At 46.5% G+C, this 27,716-nt stretch overlaps 2 protein-coding genes across 2 annotated transcripts; both read right to left on the bottom strand.

The window, feature by feature from the left end:
* Positions 1-27,117, bottom strand: mfn1a (mitofusin 1a). Its single transcript, XM_033649546.2, has 18 exons — positions 27,032-27,117; positions 26,818-26,937; positions 26,387-26,522; positions 14,228-14,390; positions 11,263-11,387; positions 10,693-10,801; positions 10,505-10,612; positions 9,096-9,249; positions 7,162-7,229; positions 6,959-7,080; positions 6,747-6,873; positions 5,281-5,385; positions 4,517-4,619; positions 4,221-4,441; positions 2,929-3,030; positions 2,325-2,521; positions 1,620-1,754; positions 1-611 (listed from the first exon to the last, which is right to left on the bottom strand). The coding sequence occupies exons 2-18, from the start codon at positions 26,930-26,932 to the stop codon at positions 545-547; spliced, it is 2,157 nt and encodes a 718-aa protein (XP_033505437.2). The 5' UTR covers positions 26,933-26,937; positions 27,032-27,117; the 3' UTR covers positions 1-544.
* LOC117271414 (nuclear factor 7, ovary-like) lies at positions 21,556-23,679 on the bottom strand. Its single transcript, XM_033649548.2, has one exon. It carries the CDS (start codon positions 23,404-23,406, stop codon positions 22,015-22,017), a length of 1,392 nt encoding a protein of 463 aa, XP_033505439.2. The 5' UTR covers positions 23,407-23,679; the 3' UTR covers positions 21,556-22,014.
* Positions 27,118-27,716: the final 599 nt, after the last annotated feature.

Genomic DNA, 27,716 nt, shown 5'->3' with positions numbered 1-27,716 from the left:
AGAGCTGTGGAGGAGGAGCACAGAGCTGTGAAAGAGGAGCACAGAGCTGTGGAGGAGGAGCACAGAGCTGTGGTGGTGTGAGTACAAATGTAAGCCGGTGGGTCCTCCCCGGCTGCGAACATCTTAATGTAAAAACAAAACTTCTCAACATCTAGAAAAATATAAATATTGAATTAAAAAAAGTCAAATAATTTCAAGTCGTCTGTCTCAAGTCAAAATCAAGTCTTGGTTACAGAGTCAAAGTTAAGTCAAGTCTTTCATCAGTGTTAGTCAAGCAAGTCTCAAGTCCTCAAGTCACGTGACTCATGTCCTCCCACCTCCTGAAATAATAAAACCTAATATCTGTAATAACAGAACAAAAGCTCAGAGTTCAGCAGTGCAGTCGGTCACTTCGCTGCGTGGCGCCCTGCGTTCACGACTCGTCCTGAGCAGAGGCGGAGGAAGGAGGAGTGAGAGGAGACAGTTTGGAGATCAGAGTCACAGTGTGACACGTGAACAGTGTGGAGGTCTGTCAGCAGGAGGCGCTGCAGCTCTCAGCTGTACTTCAGTTTCCCTGCAGGTACTGAACAGAGAAGAGCTCCAGCTGAGTCTCCAGCTCCGTCGCTCTGTTCCTGAAAACACACACAGAACTCAGTCAGTCTCCACCTCTTCACTCTGACTCACTCAGCAGCGTGGCGGCCCTCTAAATTCAATTCAGCTTCATTTATAAAGCCCAGAATCATAAATCACAACAAGCCTCAGAGGGTCTCACGGCATACGATGTCCCTCTGTCCTCAGACCGTCACAGCTGAGGAGGAACAAGAACAGGATCTTGTTCCTCATGTCGTACTTTAACTGTAACTGTGCTGCGCCACATTCAGGGGTCGTGTCCACTGAGGAGTTTCTTCCTGAGACCAACGTATTTTGTTGATTGATAGTAAATCAGTTGCTGCACCGAACACGAGTCTGAACTGCTTCATCTTTAATTTATCTTCATCAGAAACGTTACAAACACGTTTCACCCGCGGGGTCGTGGCTTCTGTTTTGAGACAAGCAAACAAATTTCCACTGAGATGGAAAATAAAGTTTATCTGTTCATCTATGTATCTACATATAGTCTATATATAGTATATATCTATATATATATACTATACATATATACAAGTCTGTGTATATCATTTAAAGGTGCAGTGTGTCAGATTTAGAGGGATTTTGTAGCATCTATCAGTGAAGAGCTGAAACTTCTCCTGCTCAGAATTCCCTCAGTGTTCAGGAGCTGAATGATCCACAGAGAACAAACACACCAGCTGATTTACACCAGGAAACAGGTTCAGGTTATAAATCTGTGTTTATCTGACGCTGCTCATCGTGGAGGAGCTACTAACTACGGTGTCCGACATGAAAACCAGTGTTTGGTTGGTCTGCCTGGCAGCTGACAGGAAGTAAACAGGGACCTAAGCTGTTGTCCTAGCAACAGAAGAGCAGGATCTGTCCAACAGAAGCTTCAGCTTTTATTCTTCAAGCTGCTATAAAGGAACAGTTTCCTGTTGGGATTAAAACATTAGTGGATCTAAGATCTGCTGGTGTACCTGCAGCCTCTCAAAGACCCCGCCCCCCTCAGTGACAGTGTGACCTCTGACCTGAAGGCCTTGGACCTCCTCTGGATGTTCTCAAGTCTCTGGATCCTGAAGCTCAGCTGACGGATGTTTCCCTCCAGTTCAGCTTCACTGAGGTCCACTCTCTGCGTCAGACGGCTGAAGGTGGACGACAGCTCCCTCAAACACAAACGTGACAGATGAGTCAGAGCTAACGTCAGGCGTTCAACACGTCAGGTGAGTCAGAGCTAACGTCTGGCGTTGAACACGTCAGGTGAGTCAGAGCTAACGTCTGGCGTTGAACACGTCAGATGAGTCAGAACTAACGTCAGGCGTTCAACACGTCAGGTGAGTCAGAGCTAACGTCAGGCGTTCAACACGTCAGGTGAGTCAGAGCTAACGTCAGGCGTTCAACACGTCAGGTGAGTCAGAGCTAACGTCAGGCGTTCAACACGTCAGGTGAGTCAGAGCTAACGTCTGGCGTTGAACACGTCAGGTGAGTCAGAGCTAACGTCAGGCGTTCAACACGTCAGGTGAGTCAGAGCTAACGTCAGGCGTTCAACACGTTAGGTGAGTCAGAGCTAACGTCAGGCGTTCAACACGTCAGGTGAGTCAGAGCTAACGTCAGGCGTTCAACACGTCAGGTGAGTCAGAGCTAACATTAGGCGTTCAACACGTCAGGTGTGTTCAAGCTAACATCAGTTGTCGGCTCAGGCGTGACTGTGTGTCAGGAGTGGGGTGCGGTCTTACTTATACACCTGCTGGCTGCAGGCGGAGCTGGTGACGGGGATGACAGCCCTCAGGCGGTGGGTGGTGTGCTCCACAAACTGCCGCTTCAGAGCGCGCTCTCTGCTGGCGTCGGTCCAGGTGAGTTTCTCGTACAGGTAGAGGAGACCGTACAGAGACAGTGACAGAGCGATGACACGCCAGCCCACCGAACGCCACACCTGCAGCACACAGACACAGACACACACACACACACACACACACTTGACACCTGAGAGGCTTTAAAGGAGCAGACCGCTGAGGTACAGGATCAACCAACAACACAAATATGATTTTATTTGATTTTTTATCTTCGACACTATTTTATGTCTCACGTTCTGTTTTTAAACTTTGTTCTTATTTTTCATACACATTTAACGAGCTGTGGGAGGAGCCTGAGACCAAACGACTGCTCCTCTCTAACTGTTGTGACAACAACTCGTTAAATCAGAACCAAAACAAAAAAAATTAAACGAAAAAATAAAATTTATTTTCCTAATTTAAATAATAATGTTTGAAATAACAAATAAAGAAATTATAAATGCACGACTTCAAATGACGTTTTACAAACTAAACAATCAAGACGTACCACTCCTCCGATGATCAGCACCGTCATGGACGCCCGGGAGGTGACGGAGACCAGACCTGTCGCTATGGAAACCACCATCTCATCCTTAAAGTTGGCGCCTTCCTGTAGCGAGGGATAATGAGTTTTCACAGTTACAGGATTAAAACTGTGTCACATACATGTGTGTGTGTGACGCACGTATGTTTTCACTCTTTATTTTATTCCTAACAACATTATTATTATTAATTCCATTAATTTATTTCTGTCTCCTCCAGGAACATTCCTCTGGTCACAGTTAGGAACATAGGACACACTCACACTCATGTACGACAGCCCTGCTAACAGAAACACTGATCATATCATGATGTGTGTTTTATGTCTTGTGTTCACGTCAGTGTATTTCGTTATATTTATTTATGATCTGTTTGTACCGTCACACTGAGAGGAGAAAAAAATGTATTAAGGGGACGTCCTCAGGAGGACATGTTGTGACCGTCCTATAGTTTGACACTTATAGGACCTGTATGAATCAGAGACACTAAATGCAAAAGTGACGATGATGTCACATTAACTGGATCACTGGACGTCAGTGAGTCATCAAAATTATATCACAGTAACTTTCTCCACTGGAACAGAGTAATCCTTTCAAAACAAACAAACAAACAAACAGCAGCTGATCTATAAGAACACTAAAAGTCAAATTTCTTTTCATTCATTTGATTTCCAATCATTAACGTGGACTTCAGAACTGTTTGTAAATGCAAAATAACTTTAAACATGTCATTAAAACACTGATTCGTCTCAATTATTTATTGAAATTCAGTAAATAATTATGATTTTAAGAAATGACAGTTTCACAGCCCTGTAAAGAAACACAAGCTCAGTGTCGCTGTCACGGAGGACGTGTTTCCTTATGAAAAACTAACTGTGGAGTCTTACTGACACCTACTGGTCAAAGTGTGTATTGTGCTGAATGGACAGCATGAACCTGTCAGCTGCCGGGACCTGCTGGTCACAGACAGAGCCAGCATGTTAAAGGACTGAAACATCTCTTGAACTGTTGGTCAGAAGGCACACGATGTGACTGTGATTTATTTTGTCCTGATATTTAGTGGAGGTTTGTGGATTTATTCTGTGCTGACAAAATGCTGGTGTCTGAATTGTTCACGTGGTGTGAGGGTTTCAGGGTGTGTGCTGGACAATAAATACTGGTCAAACATCAGGTGGGGTGTGGCCTGTCTGTACCAGAGGAAAACTTTGGGAGCAGTTATAAACAGCTGCCATTTCAGAACTAAAAGATGTGGTGAGGACACCTGCAGTCGCAGGTCGGAGCCGCTCAGTGCTCGCTTGGCGTTGGTGGCTCCGATGAAGCGGGTGACGAGGGCAGTCCAGCCCAGAGAAAACTGGAACTCAATGTTTTCACGAAAATCTGCACAGAGGGCGACGAGGCCGAGGTCGTACGTCAGGTCGAAGGACGTGGAGGGAGCGGAGAGCTGATCGTGGACAGGCAGAGACAGCAGAGGACGGACGCTGTCTGAGGACAGAGGACAGAGGATCACGTCACACGTTTGTGACCAGCAGTGAACCAACACGTGAAGAGACGACGTACCGATCATGAATCTCTGAGCGTCTCTGATGTCTTTGAGGATGTTGACGGAGCAGCGGTGAGACAAACTGCCGACCATCCTCTCCTCCACGTGCTGCAGCAGCTTCTGAGGACACGAGACAAAAACACTCACTGAAAGACATCAACTCCCATCATCAGCGTTATTTCTCTGTGTTTTGTGTCTGAGGTGAAAACTTGTTTCCTGTTGTTTAGTTGCAGAGAGAATAAAGTCAAGTCAGACGTGAACTCAGTTTCCTTTGTTTATAATGTGTTATATGTGATGACGCTGCTTCAGGTGTCTCGTATCATTCTGACTGATAAAATCAGACGTAGTGTTGTTGACAGGAGCGGATCATGTTGACCTTTGACCCTGTGATAACACTCACCTGTCACCTGTCAGTCAAAACACACATTCAGTTTTGGTACTGTGTTTCCTCAGCCCTGAGCTGTGTCTGCAGGAGCTTGGGACAGTCTGTCTAAGAGGCAAAACCCAGGGCACAGAAAAATGTGCACATGGTGTGTGTGTGTGTGTGTGTGTGTCACTAATGAAACACACACTGTTTGTGCTGTAAACTGGATTGGAAGTAAATCAGCTTTAATGTGTCGTCAGTTCCTCTGAAACAACATTTAGATTAAGACTGTGTGTGTGTGTGTGTGTGTGTGTGTGTGTGTGTGTGTGCTTAACTTGGCTTCACACTGACAGATAAAGTGAACTTTGAACCTTGTACCTGTACACAGGTGGAGTACCTGAGTGCTGCAGTACTCACAGTCTTGTAGAGCTCCAGAGTTTCCTGTGTGGGGTTGAAGTCGGCTCTGAACTCCTCCACCAGAACAGGAAGTGAGCGGATCTGGTCGGACAGCGCCGTGGCCACCTGACAAACATCAACCCGCTGTTACTGTCCGTCGTCACATCTACGCCCATTTCTAAATGAAAAAGATGCTGAAACATTGATTCATGTCTTTATTTCAAACCGTCTCGACTGTGACAAACTTTTTACTGAGAGACTTGAGCTGAGTGAAACTCTGCAGCTATGAAGCAGAACCAAGAGGAGAGAGCACATCAGGCCAGTCTGAGCTGCTCTGCACTGACTTCCTGTTACATTTAGGATTGGTTTTAAGCTCCTCCCCCTTGTATACAAAGCCCTCCATGGGCTGGGGCCGAGCTACATCACTAACTCCCTTGGTAACTATCTGTCTCCAACAACACTGCGATCATCTGCTGCTGGTTTATTGGGAGAAGATCAGGGACGCAGCCGCTGTCAGAGAACACGTGACCTACAGACATGAGAGAAGCTGCTCCCTGAATATTTCTCAAAGAAAGCTAAAAACAAATCTACTGTAAAACTTAAAGGCCCAGTCCCTTTTAGCAGCCTGCTGTGGCTACACTGTGTGGCAAATAAAGGCCTGTCTGTAATATAGATCGATTTGTCAGTGAACCTTGTGAGCTGTAATGAGCTGAGAGCAGAGACTTGTTGTCTTCACCACAGAGGTGTTTTCATGTGGTTCATGCTGCAGCATGTTGGTCGGCCAGTTTACACGCTGATCGCTGCTCCTCTCGTTAACGTTTGCCTCTGGGTGAAGGCGTCAGTAAGTATTCAAAGTGTACTTCCTGTTCACCTCACAGATGGAATTACTGAGACATGAAATTAAAACAAGCTGCAGCTGCCGTCTTTGTGGAGACCTAGTACCTGTTAACTTTAGCTCATCGGCACTGTAGACTGTCAGGGTGCTACGCTGACCTCACAGTTGAGCTCCGCCTCTTTTGTTCCATCAGCATGATGTTATAAACAAACATGTACATAATCAATTATTGACATTTGTGAATTGATCCTCCACAAAAACCTCCCCCAGGTTTATTTGAGCTGTAAACCCTGTTTAACATCGATGACTACACTGAACAACAACTTAAACACAACACGTCAGATTTTCACAGGTTAAAGATCTGAGACTTTTTATTCTCTCAGTGCAGATTTTCTCTCAGACTCTGAGACAACCCATCCAGCTGACAGGTGTGTGATTAAACACAGGTGTGTCTGAGGATGGTCACAGTAACAGGACCGAGGGTCGGTCCCACCTGACACTTAAAAATCTTGAATCAGTTTCTAAGCACGCAGGTGTGATGAAGCTAAAGACTCTTCTGTCAGAGTCGTGACTCAGCAACAGTCTGAATTCACTCAGGACAGGTGTGTTTGCTGAAGCGTGAGCGCAGTGATCAGCAGGTGGATCTCTTTACCTTGGCAGTGACATCATCAGTCAGAGTCTTGATCCTCTCTTTGACGTTGTCGGTCAGACGGTTAATCTGTCCTCGGACAAAGTCCAGCCGGTCCCTCTGCTCCTCGCGCTCCTCCAGGCAGCAGATCCTGTCAGAGGTCAGAGGTCAGACGCTCCAGAAAAAAAGACTCTATCTAAATATATAATGTTAAACAGGAAGTGAGTTTTCCTGACTTCCTGTCCGCAGAGGCAATGTTGATGGCGTCCATCACAGCTTTGATGGCCTCAGTGATCTGCCACGCTCTCACTGTGTGCTGCTCAAACTTGGTCTTCACTGCAGACTGAGAGATGAACTCCTGCAGGATCAGACGTGGTTTGAAACCGTCTCAGGTTCACGGCACTGATCTGATGTGGACCATCAAACTAAATGTTTGTACCTCAAACGTCCTCTCGAACATCTGGAACTCTCTCAGCCTGTCCTGGAAACCTTCAGCCAGAGCGCCACCTGCAGGAAGACACACGTCTGGCGGGTCATTATCTACTGTAGATGTCAAACTTAAACACCATGACTGCTACACTGCTCTGAACTTAAACACCTGACTATGTGGAGCAGTTCTCAATCTACATCACGGTTACATCACAGTTACATCACAGTTACATCACAGCAGTGGCGTGTGCATACTGATGGCAGAGAAACAGCGGACATCAGAGAGACACAGTGACGTACCTGGAATAAAAATGTCTTGTTGTGTCGTTGGATGTCAGAACAGGAACACAGGTTAAGATAAGAAACTCACATGTGTCAGACATGGACTTGTCTTATTGTCCCTGGCTAATATTTATGGAGACATCCACATATATTATCATTTAATGTGGAGGTAACAGACGACTTTGTAGCTAGCTAGCTAACACTGCCTGTTCATGAACTCCTGGATCAGAACAGAATATAGAAACTTTGAGCACTGCTCATTTTAGAAAGGACGCCACAAGAAAACATGTTCTTTGTTTAGATTATTAAACAGATGATGGATCATCGTTTGTTTCTACCTGTCAGCGTTCAGCTATAGGTAGCACGCTAGCTACGTTAGCTACATGGCTAACATTAGCGAGCCTTTCATTTTCCTTGCCTGGATGCAGATGAGCTAAACACACATTATAGTCTCTACGTTAACAAAAACTGAGAACAGGTTTTCTCGTGGTGTCCTTAATAAAGTGAGCAGTGGTGACAGCTAATATACTTTGTTATGCTCCAGGTGTTAATCAGCACACAGCGTTAGCAACCTAGCTAGCGCGCTAGCACGTTGGTAAGTTGTACTAAATGATATTCTATGTGGACGTCTCCACAAATATTAACCAGGGACAATAAGACAAGTCCATGTTTGACAAACCTGAGTTTTTACATTTCTCACTGTCAGAAAGTGCCAGTTCATGTTCCCTCCTCTCCACTAGGAGGAGGCACCCAGTGGTGGCTCAGGGTATCAGTGGTACCTCCCACTCTATAAATAGAGGCCTAAAGATCACTCAGTTTGTCAGGTGTTTGTCAGGTGTCTTTTGGTTTGACCTCCAATGTAAGTAGTTTCTTTATATTCCTTTAATTATAGTGTCTCTGACATGAAGAATGGATAATTTATTTGATCTAATTCGTTAAATAATGTTAAGAATCATGTGTTTGGGAATCATTATTGGAGAGATTTGTGGTCCTTTAATATTCAACATGCTTCAAAGAGTGAATTCATTTGTTTGTCAAGATAATGTAATCTGTTCTTTCTTTGTTTAGAACCATGGTAATCATCCTGCAACATCACAGAACCAACATTCACCCTGTGATTTAAAATAAATTGGATGACTGATTGATTGCAATCCTGTTTCCTGGTGGTTTGTGGCTCCAGTCAGAACTTCCATTCACTACACTCACGATGAATTATGTTTCATCATGTAAATAATTAAGTCATTTAAATAATCCAGACACACACTCCTGTACTGAGCGTCCAGCAGCCATTACAGCCTCAATATACACATTAGAATTCACCAAAGACTAAACTTGATTTTCTGCTACACGTAGATCATAAACTCATGGATATGAAAACGTTATGTTCTCTCCAGTTAGGCTCCGCCCACAAAATACGTCATCACTGTGTACAGACATAAAGAGAGTCTATATAAGATATTTTAAATCTTTGCACAGGTTACGACCCACAGTCGATGCTGAGTCCGATTTAAGGCCTCCCCTTATCGATTCATCTGATAGCGACTCGTACTCAGGTGTGTATGTCAGAGTGAAGTCATCTGTGGACACTTTGACACATCTGTCGCCCTCCTGTGTCTGTGTGATGAGGAGGCTCCTCCCCCTGCTGTCCCTCACCTGTCTCACCTGTCTCAGGCATGCCCTGCGCTCGCTGCATCCTGGAGTTCAGGACCTCTTTGGCCGAGACGAAGAAGATCCTCCCCGGAGCCTCGTCCAGACCGACCACCTTCAGCTCCTCCGCCAGGAAACTCACACAGCGGTCCAGGTGCTGCTTCCTCACCTGGACAGCAGGGGGACACAGTGGGTACAACTCAGTTAGCTAACTGGTACACCTCAGTCAGCTTAACTGGGTACACCTCAGTCAGCTTAACTGGTACACCTCAGTCCCCTAAACTGGGCACACCTCAGTCACATCGTTTATTACAAGAGCACTTATGTATTTTAGCAGTCTACAGTAGTTCAGACCAGATTTCAAAATACTGACTAGGGATGTCACGATACCAAAAATTCAGTAGTCGGTGCCGATACCATTAAGATTCTCAATACCAAAGTCGATTCCATGGTAAAAAAACGAACAACCTAAGATCCCATGTACTTAAACAAGAAATACTTCATTAAAATATTTGCATATAAAATAACATTTCTATCAACAGATTGATATTACTTATATTTTTTCTTTTCCTCTTTATCTATTTTTCGTTGTAAAAAACACTGATCAATATCTGCAATAAACCAAATATTTACTATTTAAATCACGCTGACAGCATTTGAGCCGACCACAAGAATGTGTGGAGTTTTGTTGGTTTCATTTATTGTTTGTCCTGTCCCGGTGCACACAGCGTTTTTTGACGTCCGTGGTCCAGTTGTGGGAAAAACAAACGTCCCAGTACAATAAATCAAACGCACCCCAACCACTGTGTTTCAGAAGTAGACGCGCATGCGCAGTCACGTACTGCTGAGAGTGAAGTCCCTGATCGTTAGCTCACACGCAGCTGGCTCAAGCTGTTCTCTGTGTACAAACAGACAAAGTTTAAAACTGCATATATTGCTAGCAGATCTATTTTCTGGCCTAAAGTGCGGCCGTGGCTGGTTCTGAATGTGAGCTTTAGCAGGCAGCCGCTCTCTCCTCTTCCTCGTCACCCCCTCGCTCTGAATGTAGGCATGGACTGTAACCCTATATGGCGTATACTGCCCCCATCAGTTCCGGAGGAGTCATAGCACCGATTCATACGTTGGTATCGGTTCTTCTGGTTCTTCAAAAAAATGAGTATCGCTGGGTTCTTTTCACCAAGGAATCGAAAGGTACTGCGAGTATCAGTTCTCATACTGACACATATACAGTGTATTGCTATACATATATTCATTAGTCATCTCGCCCAGCCCTACCAGTTCCCTTCAACTTGGTTCGTCTCTCTCAGTTTGTTTTTTCTCCTCATATCTCAGAGGAAAGAAGTGAGGAAAGATGATGTGATGTCACAGGTGTAAACTGAAGCGCACACACACACACACACACACACACACACACACACACTGACCTCCTCGATGTATTCTGGTTCACTCACTGAGGCGTCCCATCTGTTGTGGAGAATGAAGATATTTGGTTTGGAGATTCTCTCACTAACTTTGTGGAAGAAAAGTTTCTCCTGCGGACACACAGAGACAAACAAGATCAACACACACACACACACACGCACACACACACACGTACACACAATCCTCTCACCGTGTTCATGAGCGTCGACTCAGCATTTCCCACCAGAACAAAGACGTCAGCGTCCAAACAGAACTTATCGATCCAGCTGTCCAACTCCAAAGTGACATCAGTACCAGGGCTGAGGTCAGAGGTCAGGCGTCAGAGGCAGAAATTAATATTATTAATTATTCCTGTGCTGACATTTTGACTTCTTGTTTTTATTTGTATTCAGGTGCAGTTTGTTTCTGATGAGTTCAAAACTCGGAGCGGAAATTTTCCTGGATGAATTCTGATTCTCTGAAATGTTTCCACGATGACCAAACTGACAAACTCAAACAGAATAAAATAATGTGTCCTCTGATCGAGTGACGCTTAACACACAGAACTGCTCCTGTCAACACGTTTCAGCCCAAACATCATAAATCATCTTCACAGTCTGGTCGATATGAAACGTACCGTGTGTCAGATTATAATCTGTAGGTTATGATTTATTTTACATCACATTAAACTAAATACTGTCTGTTTTTCCAGGTGTCACAGTGAAGAGGCAGATTAAAGGGTTAAATCAGATCTGGGCTGGAGGTGTGAACAGGAAGTCACCTGTCCATCAGCACCAGGTCGTCTCTCAGCAGAGCGCAGCGACTTTTAGGCCACATGACCTTCACCAGGCTGCCGGAGTCCAGAGTGGGATCCATGTGGAGGGCATGAGCCAGCTGGTTCACCGTCTGAGGAGGAGGAGGGAGGAGGATGAAGGTTATGACAGAGTCATGTGACTGACAGACAGAGTAACGCTGACAGTTAAAGGGACAGTGTCTCATGTTCTTGTGCTCATTTAATCTTCAGCACTATGGAGCTTCGTAGCTAACGTTATTTTTACAATAATTTTTAAAACTGTATTTACAAATCTGCTTCCGTCCAACATGATGAAACATTGGGTCGAACGCAGGCGAAAACGTGTCTGAAACTCTGTGGCTCTGTGGTTTTTTAGATTTTACACCAAACGTCAGAAATAAAAAGTTTCGTAAAATAATTCTTCTGTCTGAGCATCTTTAAGACTTCTGTAGGATTGATTTAAGACATTTTGATACAGATTAAAGTCTTATTTTTAGATCAATAAGCTCAAAGCCTTTTAAGAATCCATGGGAACGATGCTAAGCGCTAGTTATTTACCACATGGATATAGCATTTATGCTAGCTGTGTTATTTTAGCATTGCACTATATTTGGTTTAATATCCTTCATGTTTTTAGACATTCTCTAACTTGACAACATTTTACATCGGTCCAAGTGTACTTCCTGTTGGAATGGAGCTGACAGGAAGTAAACAGAGACCAAAGCTGTTGCCCTGGCAACCAGAGAGCATTATATGCATCTATAAATACGTAGGTCTAATATGAGTAGGTGCCATTTTCTTAATTACTTACAAACACTACAAGGAAACGGGACAGGAGTCATTTTTCCAGGACCGGGACGGGACAGGAGTCACTCTTCCAGGATTGGGAGGGGACAGGAGTCATTTTTTCCAGGATCGGGATGGGACAGGAGTCACTCTTCCAGGATTGGGAGGGGACAGGAGTCATTTTTTCCAGGATCGGGATGGGACAGGAGTCACTCTTCCAGGATTGGGACGGGACAGGAGTCATTTTTCCAGGATCAGGAGGGGACAGGAGTCACTCTTCCAGGATCGGGACAGGACAGGAGTCACTCTTCCAAGATTGGGATGGGACAGGAGTCATTTTTCCAGGATCAGGAGGGGACAGGAGTCATTTTTCCAGGATCGGGAGGGGACAGGAGTCATTTTTCCAGGATCAGGACAGGACAGGAGTCACTCTTCCAAGATTGGGATGGGACAGGAGTCACTCTTCCAAGATTGGGATGGGACAGGAGTCATTTTTCCAGGATCAGGACAGGACAGGAGTCACTCTTCCAAGATTGGGATGGGACAGGAGTCACTCTTCCAAGATTGGGATGGGACAGGAGTCACTCTTCTAGGATTGGGATGGGACAGGAGTCACTCTTCCAGGATTAGGAGGGGACAGGAGTCACTCTTCTAGGATTGGGATGGGACAGGAGTCACTCTTCCAGGATTAGGAGGGGACAGGAGTCACTCTTCCAAGATTGGGATGGGACAGGAGTCACTCTTCTAGGATTGGGATGGGACAGGAGTCACTCTTCCAGGATCGGGACGGGACAGGAGTCATTTTTCCAGGATCAGGACAGGACAGGAGTCACTCTTCCAAGATTGGGATGGGACAGGAGTCACTCTTCCAAGATTGGGATGGGACAGGAGTCACTCTTCTAGGATTGGGATGGGACAGGAGTCACTCTTCCAGGATTAGGAGGGGACAGGAGTCACTCTTCTAGGATTGGGATGGGACAGGAGTCACTCTTCCAGGATTAGGAGGGGACAAGAGTCACTCTTCTAGGATTGGGATGGGACAGGAGTCACTCTTCCAGGATCGGGACGGGACAGGAGTCATTTTTCCAGGATCAGGACAGGACAGGAGTCACTCTTCCAAGATTGGGATGGGACAGGAGTCACTCTTCTAGGATTGGGATGGGACAGGAGTCACTCTTCTAGGATTGGGATGGGACAGGAGTCACTCTTCCAGGATCGGGACGGGACAGGAGTCATTTTTCCAGGATCAGGACAGGACAGGAGTCACTCTTCCAAGATTGGGATGGGACAGGAGTCACTCTTCCAAGATTGGGATGGGACAGGAGTCACTCTTCTAGGATTGGGATGGGACAGGAGTCACTCTTCCAGGATTAGGAGGGGACAGGAGTCACTCTTCTAGGATTGGGATGGGACAGGAGTCACTCTTCCAGGATTAGGAGGGGACAGGAGTCACTCTTCCAAGATTGGGATGGGACAGGAGTCACTCTTCTAGGATTGGGATGGGACAGGAGTCACTCTTCCAGGATTAGGAGGGGACAGGAGTCACTCTTCTAGGATTGGGATGGGACAGGAGTCACTCTTCCAGGATTAGGAGGGGACAGGAGTCACTCTTCTAGGATTGGGATGGGACAGGAGTCACTCTTCCAGGATTAGGAGGGGACAGGAGTCACTCTTCCAAGATTGGGATGGGACAGGAGTCACTCTTCTAGGATTGGGATGGGACAGGAGTCACTCTTCCAGGATCGGGACGGGACAGGAGTCATTTTTCCAGGATCAGGACAGGACAGGAGTCACTCTTCCAAGATTGGGATGGGACAGGAGTCACTCTTCCAAGATTGGGATGGGACAGGAGTCACTCTTCTAGGATTGGGATGGGACAGGAGTCACTCTTCCAGGATTAGGAGGGGACAGGAGTCACTCTTCTAGGATTGGGATGGGACAGGAGTCACTCTTCCAAGATTGGGATGGGACAGGAGTCACTCTTCCAGGATTAGGAGGGGACAGGAGTCACTCTTCTAGGATTAGGAGGGGACAGGAGTCACTCTTCTAGGATTAGGAGGGGACAGGAGTCACTCTTCTAGGATTGGGACGTGGAAATCCACTCCTGTGTCCCCCTCTAGTTCCAACATTTGGTACTGTCCCTTTAAGGTCTCTGTGTTGCACGTACGCTGACGCTCCTCCTCTCATTGGACGCCTCGGTGGTGAGGTAAGCCTCGTCTCCGTCAGTTCCCTCGACCCTCAGGAAACAGTTGGTGGTGTGACCGATGCCGCTGGGCAACACTCGGTCTCTGAGCATGGCGTTGATCACTGTACTCTTCCCGTTACTCGTCCTGAAGCACAGACGCACATCGTTCAGCATCAGCATCCACAGAGACATTATTGTACATACAGCAGAGAGCAGAGTTGAAGGAAGTCCCTCAAGGCATTCTTGATATGTTGCGTTCACGAAAATGGGACAAATGGACAAACCAAAAACATAATTCCTGTGGGCACTTCTATCACCAGCGTGGAAACATAAAAATAAAATATTAGTCCCACCTTCATTTTTATGCCTCTGCGCCAGGCAACAGCTGTGGCCACAGGCATTATCCGTCCCATTCTTGTGAATACAATAAATATCAGCACTGGTGGTTGTAACCTAAATGGCGCCATGGGCTCTATTTTCTATAGGCTATAGCGCCAGATCACAACAGAAGTCATGTAAGGTTACCTTTCCCATATACAGGTCTATACTTTGTCCTTTTATTAAACAAACTAAACAGCCTTATGTTATTTATCTTATTTACACCATGGCATGTCATTTCTGTCTCTACATGGTTGCGCCTTTACAAATCTCTGCTCTCTGTATCTCTGAGTTCCACCCCAATGCGCACAAACTGTGAGGGCCTGTCAGTTAACCGGCAACCCTAACCAGTCAATCAGACCGGCTCCACTTTGTCCAATTCTTGTGGTTGAGCAGCCATTTGAACATTTGATTATTGACTGTGTCGGGCCGTTGCCTCGTTCAAAAGTGGGTCTTAATTATTTGATGACTGTCACATGCCAAGTAACCAGGTATCCGGCCGCGTGTCCACTCCGAACCATAACTATTAACTCGGTGGTAAAAGCTTTGACACAGTTCATTTCGGTGTTTGGGATACCAAAAATCATTCAGAGCGATCAAGGCTCATATTTCATCTCCCGTATGTTCACAGAAATTCTCCAGCAGCTTTACATTAAGCACAGTAAAGCTTCGCCTTATCATGCACAATCACAAGGCGCCCTAGAGCGTTTTTATCAACACTGAAATCTTTACTGCGCTCTTACTGTACTGAGCTGGGGTGTGACTGGGAGGAGGGGTTAACATGGCTCCTGTTGGCAGCCAGAGAAGTGGTTCAGGAGAGCACAGGTTTTAGCCCCAATTATTTGGTGTTTGGTCATAAGGCACGGGGTCCCATGGCTGTTTTGAGAGATAGTTGGGAGATAACAGAACCTCCCCAGAATCTGTTTGACTATGTCAATGGGTTCAGGCGTAGGCTGTTTTTGGAAGTTGAAAGTGCAAAGGAGAAGTTGGTAAAATCGCAGCACAAAATGAAAACTCTCTATGACAGGCGTGCAGAGCCTAAGCAGTTTAAGGCTGGTGACCAGGTTTTGTTCCTACAACCTACTGTGACTTCTCCCGTTGAGGCAAAGTTCTCAGGCCCTCACACGGTGGTACGACAGGTGTCAGACCTGAATTACATCATTGCCACTACAAACTCTAAGAAAGTCGCTAGATTGTGTCATGTGAATTTGCTGAAACCCTTTTATGTACGTCAGACAGAGGGAAAAAGGGAAAGTGGGAGTTGTATGGTTAATGCTTCTGCTTGTACGTCTGAAGTTGATTTGAGCTCATCTCCAGCAGTCAGCCTGGAGGAGAGTTCGACTCCTGATGGGGTTTTGCAAGGGCGGTTGAAAAATTCAGTCACTACAAAATTTGGATTGCATGTTGGCAAATCTGGATGACAAGAAACGTGCTGAGTTGATTGCCCTTATTAAAAGCTATCCTGCCCTGTTTTCTGATGTGCCTTCTCGCTCGCATCTTATTGAGCATGATGTGGATGTCGGTGACGCGGCACCAATAAAGCAGCACTTTTATCGGGTTTCATCAGATAAGCACAAACATTTAGACCAAGAGGTTCAATATATGTTGGACAATCATATTGCTGAGCCGTGTTCTTTGAGTTGGGCATCACCGTGTCTGTTGGTCGGTAAACCGGACAGAACTTATAGACCATGTACTGACTCTCGTAAAGTTAATAACATTACAAAGCCAGATGTGTTTCCTCTTCCCCGCATGGAAGATTGTATAGATCAGGTGGGGTCACTTATGTGAGTAAATTTGACCTCCTAAAAGGTTATTGGCAGGTCCCCCTGTCTAAGCGTGCACAGGAAATTTGTGCGTTTATTACACCTTCTGGTCTGTACAAGTACACTGTTACGCCCTTTGGCCTGCACAACGCGCCTGCAACATTCCAGCGCCTCATGAACCAGGTTGTGGCAGGGCTGGACGGCTGCGATGTGTACCTTGATGACGTGGTCATATACAGTGATACATGGTCTGAACACATTCAGTGCAGTCACCTATTTGGGTAAGGTAGTCGGTCAAGGCCGAGTGCGTATGTTGCAGGATAAGGTGGCTGCAATAGTAAAATATCCCCCTCCAACCACCAAGAAAGAGCTAATGTGCTTTTTAGGGATGGTGGGATATTACCGAAGTTTTTGTAGAAATTTCTCATCTGTTGTGGAGCCACTGATGGCACTTTTGAAAAAAGAGACAGAATTTGTCTGGTCAGACAGATGTAGACTGGCGTTTGAGAATGTCAAGGCACTTTTGTGTGCGGCGCCTGTGTTGGCTGCCCCCCGGCTGGATGAGGTTTTTTCCCTGCAGGTGGATGCCTCTAATGTGGGGGCAGGGGCTGTACTCTTGCAGGCGGGAGAGCACGGGGTTGAAAGACCTGTGGTCCTCTTCTCTAGGAAGTTTAATAAGTACTAGCTCAATTACTGCAGCATTTTGATGTATATTTGGGATCTGGTCTTTCTCCACTGGTTGTTTTGCTCCTAGGGTCCGGGTTGCTGAGAGTGGCGAGTAGAAAAATAATGTGGTGGGACCCCATTCTTTAGGAGGGGGGTGTGACGGCCTGCCCCTCTGTCTGCTCTCTGGCTCTCTCACTTCCTGGGTGGAAGTTGTGGGCAGGTCGTCAGGCCAATTTGCCTCACCTGTGTGTGTATGTGGACCAGGATATTGAAGGGCTGTCTAACCTTGCATTCTCTGTCTTGCTGCTTCCAGACTTGGACTTGGTTCCGGATTTCCACCTGCCTAAGTATTGTTTCCCCTGCATTCAACACTTTAACCCAGCACACTCCACTCACCCATACACTGCATACATGACTGACACTCAACATTAAATCCCACTCATACTTTTTGGTTTATTTTGATATAATTTCAACTTAAATGATTTACTAATAAATTATATTTTGATTTGGTACTTCATGTGTACTTCCTTTTTGCCACTAACTGGCCCGGTTTGTGACAACACACACACACACACACACACACACACAGACAGGTGCGCACTTACAGGTGAGCACACTGGAGCGTAGCTCGGGCCGCATTTTCCTGACCGAACCCGACCCGAGTCCGACACAGTTTGTTACCTGACATAGTTATTGTTAGGAACAGTGTGTAACACGCTGCTCGCACAGCAGTGCAGCACTGTACACTCACTCAAATGAAGCGGAGCCTGTGTTGCGTTCAGGCGTTGTCATGTAAATAACAAATTCCAGCACGTGAATACACTGTATATCAAGAACTCCTCAGGAGGATTTTTTCAAATGTGGCACAAATTTTCACTTGGACTCAATCAATCAATCAATCAATCAATTTTATTTATAAAGCCCAATATCACAAATCACAATTTGCCTCACAGGGCTTTACAGCATACGACATCCCTCTGTCCTTATGACCCTCACAGCTGATCAGGAAAAACTCAACGATGAACTCATCAAAAGGTCAAGGTCTCTGTGACCTTATCTGTCCAATTCTCATGAATGCGATAGCTGAAGAACACTGTGAGGGAATTTCCCAAATTTGGCACAAATGTCCACTTGGACTGAAGAATAAATTCATTAGAATGTGGTGATTGAAGGTCAAAGGTCAGTGTGACGTCACAAAACATGTTTTTGTCCATAACTGAAGAATTCATTCACTAATTCTGACCAAACTTGATACAAATGTCTCACATGGATGGAGACTGTCAGAGACACTGGACTGGTGGGCGGAGTCATACAACCACAGGGTGGACTGGTGGGCGGAGTCATACAACCACAGGGTGGACTGGTGGGCGCAGTCATACAACCACAGGGTGGACTGGTGGGCAGAGTCATACAACCACAGAGTGGACTGGTGGGCGGAGTCATACAACCACAGGATGGACTGGTGGGCGGAGTCATACAACCACAGGGTGGACTGGTGGGCGGAGTCATACAACCACAGAGTGGACTGGTGGGCGGAGTCATACAACCACAGGGTGGACTGGTGGGAGGAGTCATACAACCACAGAGTGGACTGGTGGGCGGAGTCATACAACCACAGAGTGGACTGGTGGGAGGAGTCATACAACCACAGAGTGGACTGGTGGGCGGAGTCATACAACCACAGGGTGGACTGGTGGGAGGAGTCATACAACCACAGGATGGACTGGTGGGCGGAGTCATACAACCACAGAGTGGACTGGTGAGAGGAGTCATACAACCACAGGATGGACTGGTGGGCGGAGTCATACAACCACAGAGTGGACTGGTGGGCGGAGTCATACAACCACAGGGTGGACTGGTGGGCAGAGTCATACAACCACAGGGTGGACTGGTGGGCGGAGTCATACAACCACAGGGTGGACTGGTGGTCGGAGTCATACAACCACAGGGTGGACTGGTGGGCGGAGTCATACAACCACAGGGTGGACTGGTGGGCGGAGTCATACAACCACAGGGTGGACTGGTGGGCGGAGTCATACAACCACAGAGTGGGCTGGTGGGCGGAGTCATACAACCACAGGATGGACTGGTGGGCGGAGTCATACAACCACAGAGTGGGCTGGTGGGCGGAGTCATACAACCACAGGATGGACTGGTGGGCGGAGTCATGCAACCACAGAGTGGGCTGGTGGGCGGAGTCATACAACCACAGGGTGGACTGGTGGGCGGAGTCATACAACCACAGAGTGGGCTGGTGGGCGGAGTCATACAACCACAGGATGGACTGGTGGGCGGAGTCATACAACCACAGGATGGACTGGTGGGCGGAGTCATGCAACCACAGAGTGGGCTGGTGGGCGGAGTCATACAACCACAGGGTGGACTGGTGGGCGGAGTCATACAACCACAGGGTGGACTGGTGGGCGGAGTCATACAACCACAGGGTGGACTGGTGGGCGGAGTCATACAACCACAGAGTGGACTGGTGGGCGGAGTCATACAACCACGGGATGGACTGGTGGGCGGAGTCATATAACCACAGGGTGGACTGGTGGGCGGAGTCATACAACCACAGGGTGGACTGGTGGGAGGAGTCATACAACCACAGGGTGGACTGGTGGGCGGAGTCATACAACCACAGGGTGGACTGGTGGGCGGAGTCATACAACCACAGAGTGGACTGGTGGGCGGAGTCATATAACCACAGGGTGGACTGGTGGGCGGAGTCATACAACCACAGAGTGGACTGGTGGGCGGAGTCATACAACCACAGGGTGGACTGGTGGGCGGAGTCATATAACCACAGGGTGGACTGGTGGGCGGAGTCATACAACCACAGGGTGGACTGGTGGGAGGAGTCATACAACCACAGGGTGGACTGGTGGGCGGAGTCATACAACCACGGGATGGACTGGTGGGCGGAGTCATACAACCACAGAGTGGATTGGTGGGCGGAGTCATACAACCACGGGATGGACTGGTGGGCGGAGTCATACAACCACAGGGTGGACTGGTGGGCGGAGTCATACAACCACGGGATGGACTGGTGGGCGGAGTCATACAACCACAGAGTGGACTGGTGGGCGGAGTCATACAACCACGGGATGGACTGGTGGGCGGAGTCATACACTACCCGTACAGTACACAGGTACACAGGTACACAGGTACACACAACCGTGTGTTTGTGCCACAAGCTCTCCATCAGAGCAGGTGTTCAGCACTGCAGCCAAAGTTGTCAATCCACTACGTGCACTGCTCCAGCTGGAAAAAGTAAACATGCTGGTTTTTCTGGCGAAAAACCGTGAATAGTTTTGAAGCATATGATGCTGCTATAGTTATCATAATACTTTGTTTTTATGTCATTTTCAATGAGGAGTCGCCTGTTCTGATGGACAGAACAGTCGGGACTGTGAGAGGGTGAACTGTTCAAACTAAAGGTGGGCTCTAAAAATAACCGAACGAACAGTATTTCCCGTTGCTTCTCAGGATAGGATCATATATGCCTATTTTCAGTCATGCCTTGTTATTTATTGTTCTGTTTTTCTTATTTGATGAGCCCTAGTACTGGATGCTGTAGAGCTGTGCTTTAATCTATTTGATTTATGCTGATAGGCTCTAAAAATAAACCATCAGACAGTACTAGTCGCGGTCTGAGGATACGCTGTACAGTACACATTATCGTTACTGCTGTTGTTATTTATAGTCACTTTTTTGGAAGTGGACTGTAGCCCACAGACAATGTGATGTTATTTCATTCTGTTTGGTTGACTGCTGCATTTGCACTTTTTAAATATTTGTTAATAAAAGTTGTTCATGTCTTGTTATTTTTCAGTATTCTTAGACCTATGTGATGTTTGCTATTCTGTTTCTGAACGGTATAGGCACAAGCGTAATTTGGCGACTTCCTCTGAGCCCTTCAAAGGGATTTTTAATTAGTCACGGTAATACCGTATACCCCGGGAAAATGTGGGGAAGGTTTAACGGTAACAAAATTTGGATACCGCCCAACTCTAATGTGGACACAAACAGAAAGGTTCAAACACAGTTTTACATCGACTTTAGATTTATATTTTAAACACCACTGATCATGCAGTCCATTAAAACACCCTTAATTAACCCCTGAACACACACACACACACACACACACACACACCTTAATGTGAAGCAGACATCCTTCACTTGTCAGTTCATTTGATAAACTGAACTCTGAATCTGAAAGTCTTTAGTGATGCTGTGACTCAGTGGCTCCCAGCTGGTCCAGATTTCTCCTCAGTTCAAGGTCCACACAGTTTAATAGATTCAGCGTCGTACCTGTGTTGGGACATGTCGTCCAGCTGGCTGTGTCCGTTAAACTCTGATTATTCACATCACTTCACCTGAAACATTTAATAACTGACTCTTTCTCTGTTTGATTTGATTTTGAACACTTAAAAAATATTAATAAGAAAATAGAAATGATTGTAGAAAAAACCCTTCAAAACATGGGCGAACATTAAAACATTCAAGGTTAAGGTCAAGGTTACTTATTGGTCTCCCTTGGGAGAAATTTGGTTTGGATGAAGGGAAAAATTGCTGCATAGGGGTTACAAATAGAAAAACAACACAATAAATAAAGGGAAACAAAAAAAACAAAACAAAACATAAATCAACATTTCATGTCTGAAAAGGAGCAGGAAGAAGCTTCATGATTGTCCCAAACTGTACAAATGATCAAACTGCGACATGAACACACTCAGATCCATCACTCACATTTACATTTACATCACTGCACCTCGTAACACCTGAGAACCAAAATACAAACTGAGAGTAGCGACAACAGTCTGACTCTGAGTGAGCTCTACGTCCCCTCTGATCATTCATTCATATTTAATCTACCTCTGAAGTATCAGCAACAAATCCAACATGGTGCATCTGTCTGACTGCTGTGAGTCATAAACCATCAGATCTGAAACACGTCTTTCATTCCTGTTGTTCTACAGTCACAGAGACCTTCAGTGGTAAAACCTTCAGTGGGAGATCATCCCCAGTGTAAATGAATGGAAACATCCTCTCAGTGAAAGTGTGTGTGAAGGTGTGTATGTGTGTGTTAGTATCAGGATCAGAGAACGACAGTTTTCCTCCGTTACAGTCCAGATTGACTCTGATCCTCTGGAGCTTCTTCTTCACTGGGATAGCAGTGTCTTGATGTGGTGGGGAGACTGCTGTGTATTCACCAGACCAGAACCATATTCTCCATAATCCAGAGTGTATGACTCCTTTCCTCTGGACAGACTCTGCTAACACACCCAGTTCCCAGTATGTATTGTCTCCAACCTCGACGTCCCAGCTGTGAGTCCCTGAGTTAAAGCCCTCAGAGCCCAGGACACACCAGTAGTTTAACCTCTCTGGATTATCAGGAAGCTGCTGTCTCTGTCCTCGACTCACACTGGTCAGATCTTCAGACAGGATGAGATATGGACCAGCAGTGTTTGGGTCCAGGATCAGAGGAGTGTAGGAGACCACGTCCTTCATCTTGTTCCAGATGTTGAAGGTCAGGTTGCCCAGGTGTTTGGCCTCGTCTATCAGAGCTCCTGAGAGCAGCTGTGGATCATCCAGCAGGGGGCGCTGCTGGACTCTGTCCACTGCAGCCTTGTAGTTGAGCAGGAATGAGACGTCTTCAGCTCTCAGCTCGTCCTCTGTGGCTCTGACTGTGTCTGAAAGAGCTGCTATCTCTCTGCTCAGAGCCTCCATCTTCTCCTTCATCATCTGACTCTTCTGCTCCTCTTCCTCCCTCAGTGCAGCCATCCTGGCCTCCTCTTCCTCCTCTAGAAACTGGTGAAGCTTCTTGAACTGCTCCTTAATCTGCCTCTCTGTGCGTCGGGCCTGGACCTTCATGTGTTCTGCTGTTTGTTCACACTTCACTTTAACTTGTTCACAAACCTTTAACTTCTCCTTTAAGGGCTCCAGAGTTTCCTCAAGTTCCTTCTTGTGTTGTCGTGCAGCTTCATCGACGGGTCTGAATCTGTGGTTGGTGTGTTTTTCTGAATCTCTGCAGACGAGACAAACTGGCTGCTGATGGTCCAGACAGAAGAGTTTGAGTTTCTCAGAGTGCAGACTGCAGAGAGCCTCTGAAGCTCTCTGATCTCTCTCCTGTAAGAAACTCTCACACAGCTTCTTTAGAGCCAAGTTAGGAGGTACTAAGCCCTTTGAGTGTCTTCTCTTACAAACTGGACACTCACGTGCTGGTTTCTCTGTCCACCAGTTCTGCAGACAGTCTTTACAGAAGCTGTGGCTACATGACAGGATGACAGGATCTTTGAACATGTCACAGCAAACAGGGCAGCAGAGATCGTCCTCTAATCTGGAAGCCATTTTGTCTCTGAGTGACGCTGTGAACACAGCAGGCAGACAGCTCAGCCACTTCCTGTTCCCTCAGAGTTACTTTCACTTTGAGTCCTTGTTGCTGTAAAACTCTGGTTCAGTGTGAGCAGTCAGTATTCCCAGTATTCCCAGTATTCCCTCCTGGAGCTGTCCTCTGGTAGTGGAAGTGGTGCTTCTGGTCCAGAGGTGAATCTTATCGTCCATCTCTGACTGTGTGTCTTCTCTCAGTGACTCAGGCAGAATAAAAACTTGTTTCCTGGTTTGTCTCAGGTGAGTCACATGAGGGGCGGAGCTTCTTCACAGCAGCAGCACACAGGACTGGACACACTCTTTGTTTTTATACCTGCCAGTGTTTCCCCTACCATTTAATTAGGGGGACACCCCCCCCCTCCCCTTGAAGGTCAAGTTAATTGTATTTGGTTTTATTTCCTGTATAGCTCCAGATCACAACAGAAGTCATGTAAGGTTACCTTTCCTATAGAACAGGTCTACACCTTGTGTTTTTATCAAACTAACTAAAGAGCCGTATGTTATTTATCTCATGTCATTTCTGTCTCTACATGGTCGCACATTTACAAATCTCCTCTGCTCTGCCCCAGTACACACACACACACACACCCACCCACACACATGCACACACACACAGTCAGAAAGGAAACGATACCAATTAATACTGACTGTAGCATCACATGTTGAGCAGTCATTAATAAGTTGTTAGTTGTTGATGTTGGATGTTAGCCGCTGCTGCTAATTAGCTCGTGCTAACAGTGTGGAGACGGTCCTTCAGCGCTGCGTCTGCTGCAGGAGGTTTGTTGATCTGGTGGTGTGTCGGGCGGTTGGAGATGAGACCCTTGTCCCCGTCCTGTTGTCTTCCTGTGGAACTGACGTCCACATGTCCTGGAACCTTGGCCGGACCACTGTGTTCTCAATAGCACCGAAACGCGATGTCAATGTGTGTAAAGACCAGACACACACCTGGCCAGGTGCGTTAGGAAAGGTCAGACACAAACCCCCAAGTCTAAAGTTGGACAGAGTGTTCCAAGTCTGACTGACCTGATGTGACGGGTTACGTTTGGACCCAAATGCAGCTGGACACCAGGAACAGGTGATGTTTAATGCCACAGCCCAACAGGTACAGGACAGGGCAGGTGATCAGCACACAGTACAGCTCAACACTTCAGTTAAGTCTTCAGTTAAGCTGGTTCGGACAGGAGGCAAATGAGTGAGCAGCGATGTTTGTCACAGACACATAGCTCAGGTCAATAACAGGCAACAGAACGGTGTAAGAGCCGGCAGGAGATGGAGTCATGGAGGCAGAAAATCCAGAACCAGGTCAGTACACAGGTCGAACAGTGACCCAGCAGGCAGACGGCAGGTCGAGGTCAGGCGGAGGGTCAAGAAGCCGGCAGGTTGATACTCACAGGATGCACACACAATGGTGAGTGTGGTGACACGGTGAAAGTCTCTGAACCACAGGAGACCACAGGTGAGCAGACAGGAACACTCACACTGTAGTGTCGTCATCATCATCACATGGTAATGGCGAGCAGCCACAGGCAAACAGGAACCAAGGACACGGAAACAGATCTAGAGATCGGGGGGGACAGAGGGCTGAGGCATTTACGGGGAATCAGACGAAGTAGGCGGAGTCAGCAACAGGAAATCAGTCTGGATCAAAGTGTGGAGAGTCAGGAACAGGTGAACTGAGCTGCCTTGATGATGCTGAGGCGGGAAAAACCTGGTGAATGGAAAATTAGTGACTGGGAGCCGTGTGACCGGGTCCACAGACCTGTGACACCACACTTCCTGAAAGAGAAATGTCAGGTCACCTATGTTTAAAGTCGTTTTTAAAGTGTTGCCAGAGAGAACTGAGAAAAAGGTTTCAATGTGGAAAGGCCTACAACCCCCAGAATGCACTGCATCCAGAGCGCTCTGAACCAAGGACTCCCCCTGGTGGTGAGTTTACAGCAGGTGTGTCATGATCCTGGGTTTTGTTTCTATTCTGTTTTCTTGTGGACTGTTTTTTGTGTTTGTCCTTGTTTCGTGTTGTTTGTTGATGTTTATTCTGTTTCCTGTTTTATTTTGTTGATTCTCTCTTTCTGTGTCATGTCTGGTTTTACTTCCTGTCATACATCAGTTGAGAAAGGACCCAAGTGCAGAGCAGCAGGCAGGTTGAAGGTTTAATAAAAAGCGAGCTGATAGAAAACATCCAAAACAGGCAGGTGGCTCAAAGTGTCAAAGAAAGAGGAACCAGAACTAAACAGAAAACCAATCAGGATAAAAAGATGAACACAGAGCACAAGACAGCAGGCAGGAGACGGAGCAGGGAACGACACCAGGGACATAAGGACGAATGCTCACGAACTGACGAGGAACAATTGGAAACACACAGGTAGACACAGGTAAATGGAGCCAACAAGACTGACACAGAACAGGTGTGAGAGGAAGACTCTGGGAACAGGGAGGGACGAACGAGACAGGTGTGACAGAAAACACACAGAGACAGGAAGTAAAAGCAGACACGACACATGAGCAGAGAGTCAACAAATTAAAACAGGAAGCAGATTCAACATGAATGAAAAACATGAAACGAGAAACACAAATAACGTCCACAAGACAACAGACCAGAAACCAGGATCAGGACACAGAGAACGTCTCCCCGGCCAGCAGCTGTTTCAGCACAGACGAGCTGATCACATATCGAGTCTCTCTGTTGGTTCCAGAGTTCATTCTGACAGCCGCAAACACTGAATGACATCATCGTTCACATAAATGATGTCATGAATGATGTAAATGTTGATCCTTCAGTCGCACACAGATTTCCGTGACACATTAAAAAACAAACTCACCTGGTGTAGAGACAGAGTTAGTTTGAGACTCTGCAGGAGACCCTACGCTGATGTGATGTCATCATCACATGTGGGCGTGTTCCTTAACTGAGTCATGTGATCATCATGTGTGAGTGACGTACCTGCCGAAGAACGCCACCTTCATGTGTCTCCTGAGCAGAACCTCCCTGATGGTCCACAGTTTGGTGGCACAGCTCTGCAGCTCCAGACTCTGCTCCTCCACCGCCACCTGACCCAGGTCATCGCCACGCCACGCCTCTGACATCCCAACAAACAAACAAACAACACGTCAACACCAGCTGGTTATTAACAAACACACAAACAAACAAAAACAGCTCTGTAGCTCCAGACTCAGCTCCCACCACGCCTCTGACATCACAACAAACAAACAAACAACACATCATCAGCTGTTTAACGACAAACATCACATAAAATTATGTTTAATGTTTTCAGACTTTTGACTTTACATGAAATAAAATAACTTTACTGATCCCTGTGACTGAACACATGCACCCTGTGTGTGTGTGTGTGTGTGTGTGTGTGTGTTTCTGACCGTCCACAAAGGCGGAGCCATCCTTCACAAAGTCCAGCAGCTGATCAAAGATGGAGGTGATCGAACGTTTCGCTACCACAAAACGCCGCAGAGGAGATGGATCCACATCGTCCATGACACCTGACACACACACACACACACACACAAGTTAACAAAGCCAACAGACACTGTTGGTCTACAGATGAACACACACACACACACACACAGTGTTTACCGTGTTCAGCGTGTGTCTCGGGTTCAGAGGTCAGTCCTGTTTTCGGGGTTCGTCCCCACCGAGCTGTCGTCAGCTCCCATCATCCCCTCTGTTCAACACAACCACCACATCAGACTGATGAACCACTGACCTGATCCTCAGCACGCAAAGCTCAGCTTACACTGTGTGTGTGTGAGTGTGTGTGTGTGTGTGTGTGCAGACAGATCCTCTTATCAGGACTTAGAGCTGCTTCACCTTCATACCTGCAGCCTCCACAGCCTGCTCGCCGTCAGCTGAGTTTAAAGGTTTCACACTGTTTTCTTTCTTTGATCTTAAAGTGGAAACAACCTTTAAATTTCTCCGTCTGGTGTTTCCATGAGGTTGAACTGTTGACACTAAGGCTGCGTATCGACACTCATTTGCTGGATCAATTCGATCAGGGATATTTCAGTTTCAGTATAAATTTTTGCGAGTATGTGAAATAGATCCTCACAGATATGTTACTGTAAACTCTACAAGGAATTATTTTTAAAAAAAAGAATAATTAAAATTAAAACTGAATATTTTATAACTAAATGTTTGTAGAGCAGCAACAGAAACATTAAAACAACAAAGTCACAAAATAAACTTAATATGTGACTGGAAACAGATCGAACATGTCAGTAACATAAATCATGTTCTGACATCACAACACTGAGTCAAGTTT

Source organism: Epinephelus lanceolatus, chromosome 12, assembly GCF_041903045.1.
Source record: "Epinephelus lanceolatus isolate andai-2023 chromosome 12, ASM4190304v1, whole genome shotgun sequence".
Lineage (NCBI taxonomy): Eukaryota > Metazoa > Chordata > Actinopteri > Perciformes > Serranidae > Epinephelus > Epinephelus lanceolatus.
This window is presented reverse-complemented; position numbering and strand designations above follow the sequence as displayed.

Excerpts from the sequence above, each read along its gene's own strand:
- LOC117271414 (XM_033649548.2), bottom strand. The coding sequence starts at position 23,406 with ATGGCTTCCAGATTAGAGGACGATCTCTGCTGCCCTGTTTGCTGTGAC.
- mfn1a (XM_033649546.2), bottom strand. The coding sequence starts at position 26,932 with ATGGACGATGTGGATCCATCTCCTCTGCGGCGTTTTGTGGTAGCGAAA. Across the intron at positions 26,523-26,817 it reads TGGCTCCGCCTTTGTGGACG|AGGCGTGGCGTGGCGATGAC; the intron begins GTCAGAAACACA and ends TTGGGATGTCAG. Across the intron at positions 7,230-9,095 it reads GCAGGGCATGCCTGAGACAG|GTGGCGCTCTGGCTGAAGGT; the intron begins GTGAGACAGGTG and ends GTCTTCCTGCAG.